The sequence below is a fragment of the Pan paniscus genome, chromosome 7 (assembly GCF_029289425.2).
Source record: "Pan paniscus chromosome 7, NHGRI_mPanPan1-v2.0_pri, whole genome shotgun sequence".
NCBI classification, from domain to species: Eukaryota; Metazoa; Chordata; class Mammalia; order Primates; family Hominidae; genus Pan; species Pan paniscus.
In genome coordinates this window covers 158,603,159-158,620,623 of record NC_073256.2, presented here as the reverse complement: position 1 = coordinate 158,620,623, position 17,465 = coordinate 158,603,159, and the positions used below count along the sequence as shown (strand labels likewise).

Sequence of the window (17,465 nt, the reverse complement as noted above, 5' to 3'; positions counted from 1 at the left end):
TTGGCGGGGGCCTCCTGGGTGGATGGCCCCCAAGGAGTTTGAAAAGGGACAGCAGGAGGGGTTCCCAGGCAGGGAGGTGAGAACCAGCGCGCTGCTACAGGAGGCACCGAGAGCCCTTCTGGGTGCCCAATCCAGAGGAGCCAGGACCGCACACAGGCTCCGCAGCTCTGCGAGGGGCTGCCTGGCACGGGTTTGCCGACATACATTGGTACAGTCTGCATGTGGTGGGAGTAATGACTGCTTCCCATTCTTTCTGAAGTTTTGAGTGTTGCGCCCTCTGCGTAGTTTTGATAAAGAGACTTTTCTGAGAAATAGGCTTCCTGATGGATCATTATTAACAAGGGCAGGGACTCAGTTCTGGTGAAGCTGAGGAACCCGGGTCTGCCATGTAAACTCTCACCCATCCAGCGGACACGCTTCACATACTTCTCGTTTCCTGAAACATCAGTCCTTTCTGCTGACTCCAAGTAGGAATAAAATTCACCTTTCCTGAAGTTGTGTGCAGTGCAAAGGTCAAAGCAAACACCTTACATCCTCGGCCGAATGCATACATGTTTTAGCACATTAGCAATAATTTTGAAAGGTGCTTCCCTCCGCCTCTGAAAATGATTTCCTCCTCCCACACAAGTTTATTTTTCTTGCTAGCTCAACACAATATTCTCAATGGCTTTTGGCAGTGTACAATGTTAGCCAGATGAGCCGCTGGCGTGCCAAGCACCTTTATTTTGTAAGGAAGTGTTTTACTGACGTATAGTATGGGGGGAGGGCACAGATCTCAAGTCCCCTGTGGGATGAATTGGCACCGCGTGACTGGAGCGTGGGACTCCCATCCAGATCAAGAACAGACACCCGACCCCACTTCAGCCACTGCCCCCTGCCCCCTGCCAAGGGCAACCGGCACCCAAGTTCTCACAGTGGAGGGTCCTTTCCACGCCTTTGGACATCACACGACAGGCGTCAGAGGTGCGTGGTCGTCTGTGTGGCTGCTTCGCTCAGCGCTGTGAGTGGGCTCGTGCGCACGGCTGCACAAGGCGGCCGCTCGTTCCCGTGCTGTGGTGCTCGTGACTGCCGACACTGTGTGCCCGCCTGGTTGGTGATGGACACGCAGGTTTCTGTGATAGGGAGGCAGCGTGTCAACTCAGGGACAGAGTTTGAAATCAGGTAGCCCTGGGCAGGAATCCTAGCTGTGTGACCTGGGGTGGATTACCTAACCTCTCTGAGCTTCAGTTTCTCTGTCTGCAATAGGCACCGTATTTCCTACCTCCCTGGGTGGTCAGGAAGGAGAATGTGAGCATGACAGGTGCCATCTGCAACCCCTTGGCTCCAGCTGGAGACACTCATGGTGCATCCCCCTGCCTCCACTCAGTGCCCACACAGAACAGCCTTTTGCTGGCTGTGGGGACCCTCTGCAGGACCCTCCATGGTACATTTTCAGCCAGTGAGGTCCAGAAGTCGTGGGCCCTTCCTGCCTCTGTGAAGCTGCAGTCACCGTCCTGCTCTTGTAGACTGTCTGGTGTCAGGGGACAGTGGCCCTGTGCCTGCCACCCTCAAAGTGGCCTTCAGCAGCCCCGAGGCCCTGGACAGCACCAGCAGTGTGGAGGGGCTCTCAGCCCTGTGTCCAGCCCCGGGCGGGGCGCCCTCCATGTGCCTGCACAGTCAGTGTGTGCTGCCCCTTAGGCTCGGGCCAGTGCAGGTGGGGCCCACTGGCCCTCCAAGGCCTGGCTGCTTTTCTCTGGCCACCTGATGCTTACAGCTGGGGCCGGGTTGATTTCAAGTCATCTGGCCTTGCAGAAAAAGGAAAGTCTACCCCGTGGAGACAACCTGAGCAGGGGATGTGCGCATGCGTGCATGTACACAGAGGCACCTGCCTGTCGCGGGGCTCCCAGGCAGACTGTGGCAGAGCCCGGCCAGTGCCTGCGTGTGCGACGGCCCTCGTGTCCCTTGCAGGCCTTCCGGAGCAGTACTACAGCCTCACCTGGTTCCTGAGCCCCATCCTTGGCCTCATCTTCACACCTCTCATTGGGTCTGCGAGTGACCGGTGCACCCTGAGCTGGGGCCGCCGGCGGCCCTTCATCCTCGCCCTCTGCGTTGGCGTCCTCTTTGGCGTTGCACTTTTCCTTAACGGCTCTGCCATCGGTAAGTTTCTCGGCCACACCTGGTGTCCTCACAACACAGACGGGGTCCTGGCCCTGGGTAGCTCCTCTCATTAAAAGCTGAATGGTGTTGAATATTCAGGCTGACCCTCTGTGGGCCTGGCTGGGCTGCCGGGGCCGCCCTGGCGGTGACCACCCCTGGCGGTGACCACCCCTGGCAGCGCCGAAGCCGGCCCCATGTGGGAAAGCCGGAGGAACCTGTTCACAGGGAAACGCTTCCTGTTGTGATCGTTTGTTTTTAATGCGTATCTGACACCACGTCCTGTTTCCAGCATTCTTTCAGAAATTATCTTGTCTTTTTTTGTTCTCCTTTTCTTCGACTTGGTGTTAAAATGTCCAGAACCTGGTTTGATGTTTGTGTTTTGCCTTCTTGGTTGTTGTTTTCTTTTGAATTAAAGCAACTCTGTGTGGGAAAATAGTTTTTGCCTTGAGGGCACCCATCAAAACTGTTAAAACATTTTTCTGGCAAGAACTTTTTGAGACAGAGGAGCTTAATCTGTGTTCTGAACTAGAGGAACTTGCCCCGGGCCTGCACTGATGCGGACGGAGCTGAGGGAGTTAAGCGGCAGGAGGAGAGGCCCCGGGACGCTTCTCAGAGCCTGAGTGGGCACTGGCCGTGGGGTGGGCTTCGTCGCCAACAGGCGATGCCTCTGATTGCGTGTTGGGGGTGCGGCTGCCCTGGCACCTGCTGGGCGCGGAGCTGCCGGCCCCCTGCCTGTCCGTGTCCCTCGAGAGCAGCCCTCCCCTCCCTGCTGGAACAACGTGGCTTCCCAGGGCTGTGTCCTTGGGGGTGGTCCTGCCCAAATGTGACCCAGATGGCAGCCAGCTTGGGAGCCCCAGCCCCTCTGCCTCGGAGCCGTCGCCTGCCCGTGGTCTGAGGAGGCCAGCAAGGACCACCTGGGCAGAAAGCCCTTCTCCCGCGCCTCCCACGGGACAGGTGTATCTGTGTTCAGGCCTGGGTCCCGGGCTCTGGCCCCCAATTCCTCTAATCTTGTCAGGAGGGCACTGCTTGTCTCCCTGGTGGGAAGTGGAGACCCAAGGTGAGCCTCAGCCATCAACATTGATCTGGATTCAGGGGCAGACTCCCCTGAGGCAGGAGGGACATGGGTGGGACTGCTTTTGAGTGCCGGCAGCCCACTGCAGGAGGACTCGTAGGTGAGGTGCGGCCACTGGCATCTTTCTCTCCAGAGCCACGTCTCCTGAACCCAGGCTGCCCCGAGAACTTGTGTGCAAAGCCCCTAGAGTTTGGGGTGTCGTTTCCTTTCAGATCTAGAGCAGGCCCAGCGAGACCCCCTGCGCCTGCCTCGCGAAGCCTCATCAGTGTCCCCTGCGGGTTGTCTGCGGCATGAGCGCTTTTCCCTGTGGGCGTCTGCACTACCATGTGCGGCCTTCTTAGCGACAGTGAATTCGTGCTTCCAGCACAGCAGCCATCCTCTGACAGCCGGGGTAGAAAGGTCTATTCTTCCCCTTTCTGTTTGAAAAACGTCAAGGGCGCGTAAACCCTTGGAGGTCCAATAAACAGCTAACCGAATGGGGAGAAAAACCCTGGAACCCTCAGAAGTGCGTGGAATAAAGCCCAACTCCTTTCTGCTGCCTCTGTGCCTAAGAGCCTCTCTCTTGTGCCGGAAGGCTGGCATGGTTTTGTGGCCGTGCCCCCTCCGCATGCCCCTTCCATGTGGCTGTTTGCTATCAGGCCCACCCTGGCCAGTGCTTGAGGACCTGACCGCCCTCCCGTGTGCTCTGCGCAGGTCTGGCCCTCGGCGATGTCCCCAACCGGCAGCCCATCGGCATCGTGCTCACGGTACTGGGGGTGGTGGTCCTGGACTTCAGCGCCGATGCCACCGAGGGGCCCATCCGCGCCTATCTGCTGGACGTGGTGGACAGCGAGGAGCAGGACATGGCCCTAAACATCCACGCCTTCTCTGCCGGTAACGCTGCCGCACCGAGGCTGGGTGGCCGGGGTCCAACGTGCCCGGGCCTGGTGTGGGGAGGCGACAGGAGCCTGTGTTGCCAGCGCTGCCTCATCAGGCTGCATGGAGGGTTGAGGCAGTGGGCAGGGTCTTAGGGCTGGAAGGTAACCAGGGGCAGCCCCCTCCTGACCACCGAGCACAGTGGGGCCAAGGCACTGAGGAGCCTCAAGGGGCAGGAGGCCAGGCCTGCAGAGGGTGACATGCATGCTGGCACAGTGAACCTCCCAGCCCTGCACTGACCTTGCCCTCCAGCAGGGCAGTACTCCCATCCAGGGTGAACGTGGCCAGCTCCGTATGCAGAGGGAATGCCCTTCAGTGCAGAGAGGCGCACACTTGTGTCCGTCCTGGGGTAGTCTGCCCTTCATTGATCAAGGGGCAATTCTGCTGGGTCAGAATTCTCAGACCCAGCGGCAGCTGCAGTTTCTTGTTTTGTTTTCCTACTGCTTTCTCCTTCTCCATCCCCTGACTCCCATCATGAGGGCAGCCCCGGCCCCCTGGTAGAGGGAGAGGCCCTCCCAGAGCTTTCCCCCCCGTGGCCTGGTGCCACCGGCTCACCGGCTGCCGCTTCCTCCCACGCAGGCCTCGGCGGAGCCATCGGCTACGTGCTGGGTGGGCTGGACTGGACCCAGACCTTCCTGGGCAGCTGGTTCCGGACCCAGAACCAGGTGCTCTTCTTCTTCGCCGCCATCATCTTCACGGTGTCCGTGGCCCTGCACCTGTTCAGCATCGACGAGGAGCAGTACAGCCCGCAGCAGGAGCGCAGCGCTGAGGAGCCCGGCGCCCTGGACGGGGGCGAGCCGCACGGCGTCCCTGCCTTCCCGGACGAGGTACAGTCGGAGCACGAGCTGGCCCTGGACTACCCGGACGTGGACATCGTGCGCAGCAAAAGCGACTCGGCGTTGCACGTGCCGGACACCGCGCTGGACCTGGAGCCCGAGCTGCTGTTCCTGCACGACATCGAGCCCTCCATCTTCCACGACGCCTCCTACCCCGCCACCCCCCGCAGCACCAGCCAGGAGCTCGCCAAGACCAAGCTGCCCCGCCTGGCCACCTTCCTCAAGGAAGCCGCCAAGGAGGACGAGACCTTGCTGGATAATCACTTGAATGAAGCTAAAGTCCCAAACGGAAGTGGCTCCCCCACAAAGGACGCCCTCGGCGGCTACACCAGGGTGGACACGAAGCCCTCGGCCACGTCGAGCTCCGTGCGGCGGCGGCGGCACGCGTTCCGCAGGCAGGCCTCCAGCACCTTCTCCTACTACGGCAAGCTCGGGTCCCACTGCTACCGCTACCGGCGCGCCAACGCCGTGGTGCTGATCAAGCCGTCGCGCAGCATGAGCGACCTGTACGACATGCAGAAGCGGCAGCGGCAGCGGCACCGGCACCGGAACCAGAGCGGGGCCACCACCTCCAGCGGGGACACCGAGAGTGAGGAGGGGGAGGGCGAGACCACCGTGCGCCTGCTGTGGCTCTCCATGCTGAAGATGCCCAGGGAGCTGATGCGGCTGTGCCTCTGCCACCTCCTCACCTGGTTCTCTGTCATCGCCGAGGCCGTGTTCTACACCGACTTCATGGGCCAGGTCATCTTCGAAGGCGACCCCAAGGTGAGTGCTCGGCCACCGGAGCGGGGCTGCTCTCTCTGTCCACCTGCGGCTCACGGAGAAGCTCACGGGCTGGGCCGGGGGGCCTCTTCCTCGTGCCCACGTGTGTCAGGGAGGCCACACGGTGCCTCCCGTGCAGGTGAGGGACCCGCGGCAGGCGGCTGGCCCACGTGCGCCTCTGGGAACTTGGTGGGGGCCGTCCTGAGTCACGGGGTGGGTTGCAGTGAGGCCCGCGGTGAGCAGTCGTGAATGCTGATTCTGGTGTGAACGGGGTGTCTGTTACTGTGTGTCAGACTACCCCAAAACGGCAGCTAAGATAATGGCCTGCTGTTGACCATGCCAGGCTCATTGGCGGCCCTTCTGGTCCCTGTGGTAACGGCTGGGTCACACCTGTGGCTGCGTTTGCCAGGAGAACCAAGGTGCCCTCAGCACACGCTCGGGCCTCCTGTCTCCATACGGTCCCTCCCTTTCTGGTCCAGTCTGAGCTGCTCCATGCAGTGGCTCCGAGAGGGCCATGGCGGAGGCTGCGGCTGCGTCACTTCTGCAAGTCCAGACCAGCCCAGACTGGGGACCGGGAGACACACAGAACCCCCCGCCTCTTGCCGCGGTGGCAGAGTCACATCACAGAACATTCGTGGTCTGGGAGGCATGGAAATGCTTTACAGATAGCAAGCGACTTGGGCTGGGCTCCCCTCCTGGATGGGACTTTGCTGTCACCGCTCTCAGAATGAGCAGCCGGTCAGCAGTTCCCGTGGGAAATACGCTCCTGGCCTGGAGGGCCCAGCAGATGCCCTCGTCAGCCCCCGTCTCATTTCCGGAACAGGCCCCCTCCAACTCGACCGCCTGGCAAGCCTACAACGCCGGGGTCAAGATGGGCTGCTGGGGCCTGGTCATTTATGCTGCCACTGGTGCTATTTGTTCAGGTAAGAGCTCCCCAAGTCAGGTCAGCACTCGCACCCCAGAAAACTCAGCGATTAGAAATGCAGACGAGAGAATCCTGCACCTTAGAAGCTGGGGCCATCAGTCGCACTGACTTCTGGGTCCCTCAAAACAGGGCCGCCCCTTGGGGGGAAGCATCGAAATTCCCATATCCTCGTTTTAGGGAAAAGGCCGCTGTGGGCTGGCACCAGAAGCAGTGTGGTTCTGAGACCCTTTTGGGGCCTGTCCTGCCTCTGCGGTCCCATGATGCTGTCCCACGTCAATGGCGCCTCCAGACACGCTGTCCCTGGCCCCAGCACAGAGCTGGATGGAGGCCTGGCGATCAGAGCAGTGGAGGAGCAGGGCCCAGGCACGTTTCACCCTGAGGGATGGGGCCGGGGTGACAGGCTTCCGTCCTGCAGCGAGGCTCACCGGGAACCAGGGGTAATTGGGTCAGGGGTCTCTGAGCCGAGTGTGAATCGGGCTGGCCTGCCTGGACTCTGAACATGGGGAAGGCCAGCTTCATTTCGGCCTGAGCCAGATGTGAGGATGGCCGAAGTAAATGCCTCTTGGTCAGCGGCGGCCGGCGCATTGGTAAACGGCGTTGTCACCGCTTGAACAGAGGAATTCTCAGCAGAGCACTTTCCCAGGGGAGGTGCCGTCTGAGCTGCCGCATCAGGAAGGGTGAGGGAAGAACAGAGCGGTGCCCATGAGAAAAACCAGCAAAAATGTGTGTTCCCGAGGCAGGACTGTCCACTGCTACCCACATCAGGAGAAGAAATCGTCCTGGGTGTATGGCCAGAGAAGGCCACTGAGTGGGCCCAGATTGGCCTGGCAGGGCAGGGGGCCCCTGGGAGCTGCAGGAAGGGCGGGGTTATGGGGTCTGGGACAAGGAGGGCCAACTTCTGTCTGTGGTGCTGGAGCCACTGGGCATCCCAGCGGGCCCATGAGCTACAAATACATGCCGGAGGCCTGTGCCAGCTGTGCCTGCCTGACCAGTTCTGGGTTCAGCTGGAAGGAGTGGAGGTCGGGGGGATGTGGGGGGCGAGGGGAGGGATGGTGGAGGGAGCCCGACAGGAGCCAGCCGCCTGCCCACTGTCCTTGTCCCTGTGCCCCTCTCTGCAGCCCTGTTACAGAAGTACTTGGACAACTACGACCTGAGTGTCAGGGTGATCTACGTGCTGGGGACGCTGGGCTTCTCTGTCGGCACAGCCGTGATGGCCATGTTTCCCAACGTCTACGTCGCCATGGTCACCATCAGCACCATGGGCATCGTCTCCATGAGCATCTCCTACTGCCCGTACGCCCTGCTGGGCCAGTACCATGACATCAAGCAGGTGCGTCCACCGTAGCCCTGAGATCTGCGCTCCAGCCTCCTGAGTGCCTTCCCTCCATACAGAGCAGAGCCCTGTGCTTCCCCGGGGGGACGTTCACGACACAGATGGCCCTCCTTCCTCTCCGGTTCTGAGATGGCCCCTTCCAAAGCCCACAGAGCCACCACCTGCCCCTGGTTGGTCCCTGGCCACAAAGGGTCTTCTCCTTCAGCCGCCCCCACCCCCCTAGCACCTCCAGAGGCTTCTGGAGGCAAAAGCACTGTCCCTGCCCCTTTGGTCCCCTCAGGCCCAGTCACATTTCCCTGAGGGGGAAGCTCCAGCCCCGTGTTTTCCACTTGGATGGGAGGAAAGCCACCCAGGTATGCCTAGACTTCCTGGCGGCCACATTTAGAAAGTGAAAAGGCCAGTGAAGGCCATTTTCATAGCATATTTATTCAACCTGGTGTATCTAAAACATTATTTCAGCATGTACTCTATATGAAAAAAGTCATCGAGATACCTTACACTCTTGCTCATCGTTGAAATTGTGTGTATGTTACATCACAGCACATCACACATGAGACGAGCTTTATCTCAAATGCTCAGTAGCCGCAGCACAGGCAGACTCTTGCCTCTTTCTGGACTTTATGCAGCTGAAACATCTGGCTTCATCCTCTAGGATTCACTCATGTGCTTGCTGGCGGCAGCACGGCCAGCCTTTTCAGGTCACAGTGTGTGGCCAGATGCACCCTGCTTTGTGAGCCTTTGGGTGCTTCCAGGTTGGGGCCATCACAGGTAGCACTGCACGAACATCCCTTGCCACAAACACCTCCTGTTGTGCCCGTGCTGTTGGTTGACAGTCTCCTTGGAGTAGATGTGGTGTGTGTGGTTTGAGGTGGGGGTTCAAGACTTTTATTTTTTTCCCTACATATGGGTGTCTGCCTAGGTCATGACCCAGCACTGCTCCCCGCCCCTCTGTGCAGTGCCACCTTTGCCATAAATTGGGCTTCCTTGTAAGCATGTGTTTCCGCTGTCTTCTCTTCCGCTAGTCTCTCTATTCTTGCACAAATGTCAACTGTCTCTCACTAGTTTTATGATAAGTCCTGAAAACTGGTAGTAGAAATCCCTCAACTTTGTTCTTCAAGATTGTCTTGGCTATTCTCAACCATTTATTTGTCATCTAAATGTTAGATTCAGCTTCTGGGCTTTTAAAATTAAAAACAAATTATATGGGTCAATTTGGGGAGAGTGAATGACTTTGTAGTATGGAACTTCCTATCCCTAAGTGTGACATACCCTTCTATTATTAATCCTCAGTGCATCAGTGTGACATGCCCTTCTATTATTAATCCTCAGTGCATCAGTGTGACATGCCCTTCTATTATTAATCCTCAGTGCATCAGTGTGACATGCCCTTCTATTATTAATCCTCAGCACATCTGGAGGTTCTTTGGGCCATCTACTTACACAGCCACATCATCTGTGTCTAATGAGCTCCGTTTTCTCCTTCCTGATCCTTCGTACCTGTTACTTATTTTCCTTGCCTTCTTGGAATGGCTGGAACCTCCAATACTAAATGCGTAGAAGTGGTGTTTGCTCTTTCAAACTCAACAGGGGAGTATTTAATATCTTACTAGGAAGTATGATGCTTTTTTTTTTTTTTTTTTTTTGGAGACAGAGTCTCGATCTGTCGCCCAGGCTGGAGTGCAGTGGTGCAATCTCGGCTCACTACAACCTCTGCCTCCTAGCTACTCAGCCTCCCGAGTAGCTGGAACTACAGGCGCCTGCCACCACACCCAGCTAATTTTTGTATTTTTAGTAGAGACGACAGTTTCACCATGTTGGCCAGGCTGGTCTCAAACTCCTGACCTTAGGTGATCCACCCATCTCGGCCTCCCAAGGTGCTGGGATTACAGGTGGAAGCCACTGCGCCCAACCCAGAGTATGATGCTTTAATTTGTGTTTTTCTGAGAATGTGTCCATTTCATCTGCACTTTCAAAATTATTAGCATTAAATTGTTCTCTTATGATCTAATGTGATGGAACCTATAGTGATAACACCTTTTTCCTCCCGTATTAGTTATCTGAGACTTTATTGATTTTATTTGTGTTTCAAAGAACTTTTGGCGTCTTAGTCTTCCCTGCCACGTGTCCGCGTGCTTGCGTGTTCACTGCCGTCCTTTGCTGTCTCCTGCCTTCCGTTATGTCTTGGTTTAATTTGCTGTTGCTCATTTCTTACTCTGATTTCCAAGCTAATATTTGCATTTAAGGTCAGTTTCCCTCCACACACACCTTTAGCTGCACCATGCAGGTTTTAATGTTGGGTTTTCTTTTAAAAGATTTTTATAATTTTCATTACGATTTCTATTTTGAACCATGAATTATTTAGAAGGACACTGATGAATTTCTGACATTTGGGCTTTTTCCAGTTGTCCTGTTGTTACTGATTTCCAGTGTGACTCCTTAATGGCCAGAGAACATACCCCATGTGGTTGCAGCCTTACAGTTAGCTGAGGCTTCCTTTGTGGCCCAGCACATCACGCGTGTTGGTAAATGTTCCGTGTACGCTTGGAAAGAATGTGGGTCCTGCACCTAGTGCCCCGTCTCTGTCTGTGAGGTCAACCTTGACATTGCTTAGCTCTTCTCTTCCTGCTTCTGTCTATTTTCTGAAAGGTAGATAACCATCTCTCACTGTGATTATGGCACACACATTTAGAGCTGCTTTGTTTTTTAGCTTCTTAGTGGACTGACCTTTTTTCACTATCTCTAGGAAAAAGCCTTTGCATAGATGCTGTCTAATGGTAGTAATATATGTCCAGCAGTTTTCTTTTGTATCTTTGTGCAAGAAACACAAGTGAAACTGCTCACTCTTTCCGTGGGTCCAGCCTTTGTTGCACGTGGCCACCTGCAGTTATACTTTGGGAGGCATCAACCTGGGCTCACAGCACCCCTCCCCACTCAGCCCCTGCTGGAGACCACCAGGGTGAGGGGGAGCCCGCCTGGTGGAGCCTGGCCCTGCCACCTCCTTGAGACTGGAGGCCAGATTCCTGGGAAGCCCACGTCCCGATTGGATTGACAGAGTTGCTTCCACGCCTGCCCTCTCCTTGAGCTAGAACTTCCCACCTCTTCCGCCTGTACAGTGCTGGACAGGAGCTGGGGGATTGAGGGTGCTCAGGCAGGAGTGGTTGCCAAGAGACTCGGTGGAAGACGGGTCATGTTTCCAGGCTTCTGGGTTAATACTCACAGTTTTGAAGCGCGGGTGGCAGCCACCTTCTCCAGCCGCTCACCACCTCGTGTTTCCTCTCTTGCAGTACATCCACCACAGCCCCGGGAACTCCAAGCGAGGGTTTGGCATAGATTGCGCCATCCTGTCCTGCCAAGTGTACATCTCGCAGATCCTGGTGGCCTCTGCCCTTGGGGGCGTGGTCGACGCCGTGGGGACTGTCCGTGTCATCCCCATGGTGGCCTCTGTGGGCTCTTTCCTGGGCTTCCTGACGGCCACATTCCTGGTGATCTATCCCGACGTGTCAGAGGAGGCCAAGGAGGAGCAGAAAGGCCTGTCTTCCCAGTTGGCTGGCGAAGGCGGGGCCGGCGGGAACAGCGAAAAGCCCACCGTGCTGAAGCTCACGCGGAAGGAGGGCCTGCAGGGACCGGTGGAGACGGAGTCCGTGGTCTGAGCCGCACTCCCGTTTACACACATTCCACCGGGCGGGTGGGCGGGCGGGCGGCGGGGCCAGGCCATGGGCGGGAGCAGAGAGACACCGCGGAACCCTGCAGATGCTGTGGCTGACCCAGCAGTGCGGGCCAGAGCCCCTCCGCCCCCATAGCCACAATTCTCAGTAGTCGTAGGGTAGGTTTGAGCTACTAAGCAAATACCACACTAACCACTTTTTCGATAATTAAAAGAATCATTTGAAATATTTTTTTTAATTGAAAAAGATCTTTTAATTTCAGCTGTTTTATTCTGCAGGTGTATTATTCTGCATGTTTTTAAATGATATAAAACATTTATATAGACAATAAGCAACTTAGAAAAAATAAGATTTTGCATTTCTAAAATTATAATTGAAAACAAAATCTGACATTCTCTGCTAGGTCTTATCTGAATGCTTCAGATAATGGTAGTGTAGTCAGTGACTAAAATATTTTTATCAAATTTCCTCTCTGTAGACGCCTGCAGGTATTGACGTCTGTCAGATCTCGTCACATTGGCTGGTGCCGCAGCTGTTGGAGAGTATTTTTCTTTATGATTATTTTAGAAAAAAAATTTTCTTTTCCACAATGTGGTTCTCTTAGAAGAACGACGTATCTTCTTTTCCTCAGCGAGTTGGACACATTGTACCCAGGGCAGCCCTGTCCTTGGGCAGCGGCCGCACACCAAAGCTGGGAGGAGGCTGGTCCGGGGGGCCTGGGCAGAAGACAGTGATTTGCAGGGGTGGCTCCCAGACACCCTGCCCAGGGATGGGCTGGGCACCACCTGGGGGCGGAGCATGAGCTCCAGACGAGCTCCTGCGTGCGCGTGTGAGTGTGTCTGCGCCCAGCCATGTGACCCCGCTCGTCCCGTCTGAAGGACTCTCCTAGGAGGCCAGGTTGCCCCTCCAGACCCCTCCAGACCCCTCCCAATGTCAGGGGGAAGGAAACGTTGACTTTCACTGCACTTTGATTCGTCTCTAAACCATTTGCTGGGGATTCCTGAGAGCAGAGCTCCCAGCGGGCCCTGCCTCCCAAGTCCCGCCGCAAGGCTACCTCGGGTGTGTGGATGTGCGAGGGCCTCCCCCGCTTGCAAAGGGGACATGCGTGCTGGAACCTGTCGGAACTCCATGCCTTCCTCGCCTGCTCACCTGCTCGACGCTGGAATCGGGACAGGTGCAAAGGGAAGCAGACGTCTGGGACAGCTAAGGCCTGTGTCACCGGAGGGCTCCGCACAGTCGTTCTGGTTTCAACGAATAAGCAAAACTCGGGCAAGTACTGCAGCTATTTGGAGATGTTTTCCAAACCACAGTCTCTTTAGAACTAAGCCGATTTGAAACGGTTGGTGTAGGCTTACTGAGATCAGGAGACAGGGAGGCCCCGCACATCACACAGATAAAGTCAGACAATTGTAATTAATACTTTTGCTGCCTCAAGTTGTTTTTTAAATAAAGTACTTTGAAATGCATGAGAATCATGCTGCAATATGATCATTCTAGAGCAAATATATATATACACGTATATATATTTCAAGATGAAACTAAAGCAGTTTTTAAATAAATTACTTGAATTTTCTGTGTATTTAAAGGAACGACTGTTTAATGTACTTGATGGGCCTCTGGTCTTGCCGTGTCTCCTGCCGCTGGTGGCACTTTGTAGATTGTGTGTTTGTGTCCGGGTAGCAGTTGGGTACCTGCTCACGCACGGTGTGTCTGCCAGGCCACGGTGTCCCAGGATCGCAGAGGGCTGACTTCAAGACTTCAAGAACATTTTCTGGATGTGTGGAAACTTGAGAATGGCCTTGTGAATCTCGTGCTTGGACAGGGCAAGTCCGACTACTGAAAGTGCTGCCAGCTTTGCTGCGAGCCCTCCGGCCAGCGGGAGCCCCGTGGGCTGGGCACTGTGGCCCTTCTTCTCTGGGGGACGGCACCCCTGGCTTCCTCACCTCGGCCGGGCGTCCGTGGCAGCTCACTCTATGCAACTTGATCCTCTAGCGGCTTTAAGACTGTAGATCCCCTCTCTGAGACCTGGCTGTACTTGTCAGGATCTCGAGGCACAGCTCCCGTCTTAGCTGGTTTCTCCAGCTTCTCGTCCTGATGACTGTAAAACAGTTGGAGGCAAGAAAGCAGCGGATGTGGGGTGGCAGTGGCCTGACCCGAATCAAGATCCGACCCAAACCACACCAAATGTGGGTTCATCTGGGGGCCACCCCTTGCCTGAGGCTTCCCACCCTCATCTGAAGGCCCAGGGGCCGGATCCAGGGCTCACCAAAGCCGATTCCTCGCCAGCTGGGAGTGCAGAAGTCTCAGGGCCTGGCTGCGACTTGATTTTTAGGAGGAAGAGGGGCTTCGCAACCCCCCTCTGAACAGTGTGTTAACCCTTGAGATCCCAGCCTCGACTAATCTGAAGTAAGGACAACAAAGGCCATTCAGTGCCCTCCACGTGGCCTTGCCACAGTCACTGTCAGGGTATGAACGTGCCGGAAGCCAGTGTCAGCCAGGGACAGGCGTGACTGTTGTGTGCTCCTCGGTGACAGGAGTCGGTGGCTGCACACTTTGTAGACTCGTCAAGCTGTCAGCACTTCAGGTGTTTGCAAGCAAAGCCCTTCTTAGTGTGCAGGTCAGTGTGCAGACCCCAAATGAGGGGACCGCAGGGGCTGGGGTCCAGGGTCAGTAGAGTCGGTTTCTGGAGCTGCCTTCCTGGGAGGCAGGTGTGGGTGACCAGGGCTCTGGCGGTGCGTGTGGGCCCGGCCTGGCCACAGCGCGGACCAGGTAACGACATCTTTAGCCTCAACCCCTCCCTTGCACTGAGATTATTTCCAGATTGCACTCACTTGAAACTGTCCGTGTCGTCACCTTGTGTCTTAAGGGAAGCCGAGAAGAAGGGCAGGCGGGCAGGCTGTCTTGTCTGCAAAGCGCCATTGCGCCCGCAGCTTGTGTCGGTCAGGCTGCAGCTCAGGTGTCTGTGGCTTCTAACCTTGTACCTCAGACAGATGCGGTAACAAGGCGGGGCTGGGGACGCCGGTCAGTGTCAAAGGGGAGGTGCTCTGGCTGATAGCCTTGCCCGAGAGGGACGAGGAGGCCGTGCGGGTGCCCCCTGGGGAAGCTGGCCAGCCATCCAGTGCTGAGGATGCAGCTGGAGTTGGGCTCATGGCACCCTTGGGGTGTGGGCTGTGCAGGCTGCTGGCCTGGGTGCCTCTGCACACTGAGTGGAGTGTCAGGCAGGGTGTGTCGGTTGGTCGAGTCTTGTGTAATGTGCGCAGACCAGTTACCAAACTAGGATAATGTTGGTCTCATTTGTGGTGGTTTTGTTCCCTAAGTCAGCTAAGTAAAGACTCTTTTAACGAGCTTCCCCTTAACACATGGCAGAAGTTTCCAGGTGCAGGAATGCGAGCTGGCGGGAAGGGGCAGAGGCCGTGAGCTCTCAGCTGGGCCGGCCTGCCTGTGCCCCCTTTCCTGGGTCTGTCGGCAGACTGGCATCATGACGTTCCCTGGTGGCTGAAGAGCTAGCTTTGGAGTGTTGTTTTTCTCACTCTCAGGCAGGGGCCTTAGCTGGAATCATCCGACCTGCCACTGAACACGCCAGTGCTGTGTGCTGCCTCTTGGACACCTGCCCTTGAAAGCCTCAGGCCCCTGGGAGAAGCACTCTGTCCAGTCCTGTCCCCGGGGGGAAGGCAGGGCCACTGAGCCCTCCTCAGATGGTTAGTGGCTTCCAACAGCCATCAGGAGTGTTTCTTGAAGGCCCCAGGTGTGGAGGACTTGGTCTGTGACCATCTAGAACCCCAGAGCTGAACAGGAAGCCGCCCTTGCAGCAACAAGAGGGCTGGAAGGGGGGGCTGCAGGCCACCCTCGGCTCTCCCACTGCTGGGGCGGTGATGTTCGGGTGACATGTTTGAAAAATACTCTCAAAGATACCAACTGTTCCCTTATATGGCTAATGGTTTGTGCAGCCACCAGCGATGGCGGCCCCTATTAGAGACCAGGTTTGTTAAAACACCAAATATTGCTGTCCACACTAGACATTAACCGGCTTCAGAAAAGATGGACACCTTTTCCCACGCTGTTTCGCTTCTTAACTTTGGTCCAGCTTTAGCCACCACACAGCGTGTGAGGGACTGCTGCTGCGGAGTCAGCCTCGTTTGTCCCTCCGCCTCCCACCAGCACGTGCCGCTTCTGAGAGACACCAGCTCCCTGCCTCCAAGCCTGGTGCCACAGGCCTGTCGTGAGGGACCCCTGCTTCCGAGAGCTCCTGGGGGGGTTCTGCCCTTCACCACCTGGGAGAGGTGTCAGTTCAGTTCCGAGTTGAACAAGGCCCGTGCACACAGCATGTTGAGGGCCCAGCCGAAAGTTCTTGTCACCTCCTCATGCAAAGCCAGCCATCACTCTCCGGCCAGAGCTCAAGGTGGCCCCTTGGCCAGCCCTTCCTTGGGTCCTCCAGGAGGACTGAGCACCCCTCCTAGCGGCATCCCTTGCCCTCCACAGGGCTGCCAGGGGCACGTCGCTCTGTGCCGTGGACTGAGACCATCCCCTGGTGACAGAATGACCCGTTTGTTGGAAATGCCTCGTTGCCAGAGAAACTCCCCAGGCATCTCGGAACGAAACTATTTAGTTCCATTGTGAACTGGCCACAGGACAGCTTTTTATCAACTTATTAAGTTGGAGCACTGTAATCGCGCTTGCTGAGTTAGCGGTGGTGGTAAGCGTGTGTTAAACACATAATGTTACGTTTTAGGAGGAGGTGGTCGTAAGGCAGTGTCGTGTCGCTCATGACTCTTCTGTTAGTTGGGTAACAGTGGCCTCATGTTTGTGTCTGTGTGTACACAGAGCCCTTAGGTTCTGCTCTGTCTCTTTGCCAGGTGAATGTTTGTGGCATGCGCTGCTGTCCGCGCCCCTCTGTCCTGCGCAGGGTTCAGCTGTGCAGCGCCCTGATTTCCTCCATACACACAGAACCTCCTTGTGTCTGTTTCTCTGTTCCTCTGTGGCTGACTCAATAAACTTTTCCCTCTGACATGATGATGTGGGTGTGTCTGTCACTTCCCTGTGGCCTCCTGCCCTCTGCCTTCCTGGAGCCTGGTGGGTCTAGTGGGCTGTCTGAGGCCTGCGGAGGGGAGCTGGGCCCAAGTACCAGAGCATTTGCTTCCCAGAGGCCCCGCCAGCTGGCAAATCTGGGGCCTGTCCCTGGAACCCACACACAGGCCCACCCAGGTGGGGTTGAGGCCTGGGCCTTCTGCAGGCCTGTTCTGGTGGAGCCGGGGTGGGGCCCGCGGCCTGCCTCTGCTGAAGGGTCCCTGACTGTCCCTGGAGCCAGTGTCTTAAGGAGGCAGCCTGCTTGCTGTTGCTGCCAGCAGGAGGGGCCGTGCTGGGCTGAGGACGGGGTGGCCTGGTGTGTGCACCTGGCTTTGGCGCCCCAGGGGACATACGGGGTCCTGGGGCGGCTGGAAGAGCGCTCCATTGACCTTCCTACAGGCAGAGTGAGTCATCTCTGTCCTCTGGCACCCCACTGAGGGCTGTGACTGGCAGTTGGCAGTGGAGGAAATGAAAGGGAGGGGACTTGCCCCGGGTTACCCAGCTGCTGGGGTTTGAATCCGGAAGCGAGTTTTCTTCAGTGGCTCTTCTGATTTGTGGGGCGTGGAAGGGGTCCCAGCAGGGCCGGGGTGTGGGGTAGAAGGGATCTGCTCAGACGAGGGAGAAAGGGACGAGGGACTTTGATAGTTGGGGGGTGTCACCACGGGGCTCCTGGATGGGACCTGCGCAGTTGGGGGCCCACGGAAGCCAGGAACCTCCGGACCTGGGGACAAGTCCCAGCTGGGCCACTCTGGCGCTG

At 56.8% G+C, this 17,465-nt stretch overlaps 1 protein-coding gene across 8 annotated transcripts in view; it reads left to right on the top strand.

Annotated features, from left to right (window-relative positions):
• The window catches only part of SLC45A4 (solute carrier family 45 member 4), a 101,482-nt gene extending 84,828 nt beyond the window's left edge, over window positions 1–16,654 (top strand). For 4 of the 8 annotated variants that reach the window (XM_063606922.1, XM_057303098.2, XM_034966715.3 and 1 more), the window contains 7 exons: window positions 1,948–2,136; window positions 3,902–4,081; window positions 4,703–5,724; window positions 6,545–6,644; window positions 7,765–7,976; window positions 11,264–11,623; window positions 12,123–16,654. In XM_063606922.1, coding sequence (XP_063462992.1) covers window positions 1,948–2,136; window positions 3,902–4,081; window positions 4,703–5,724; window positions 6,545–6,644; window positions 7,765–7,976; window positions 11,264–11,623; window positions 12,123–12,248 — 2,189 coding nt within the window. In that variant the 3' untranslated portion in view covers window positions 12,249–16,654. Of the gene's footprint in view, window positions 1–1,947; window positions 2,137–3,901; window positions 4,082–4,702; window positions 5,725–6,544; window positions 6,645–7,764; window positions 7,977–11,263 lie in introns of all 8 variants that reach the window. The other 4 variants (XR_010113037.1, XM_034966718.3, XM_034966716.3 and 1 more) reach the window with 4 other exon arrangements.
• The last annotated feature ends 811 nt before the right edge of the window (window positions 16,655–17,465 follow it).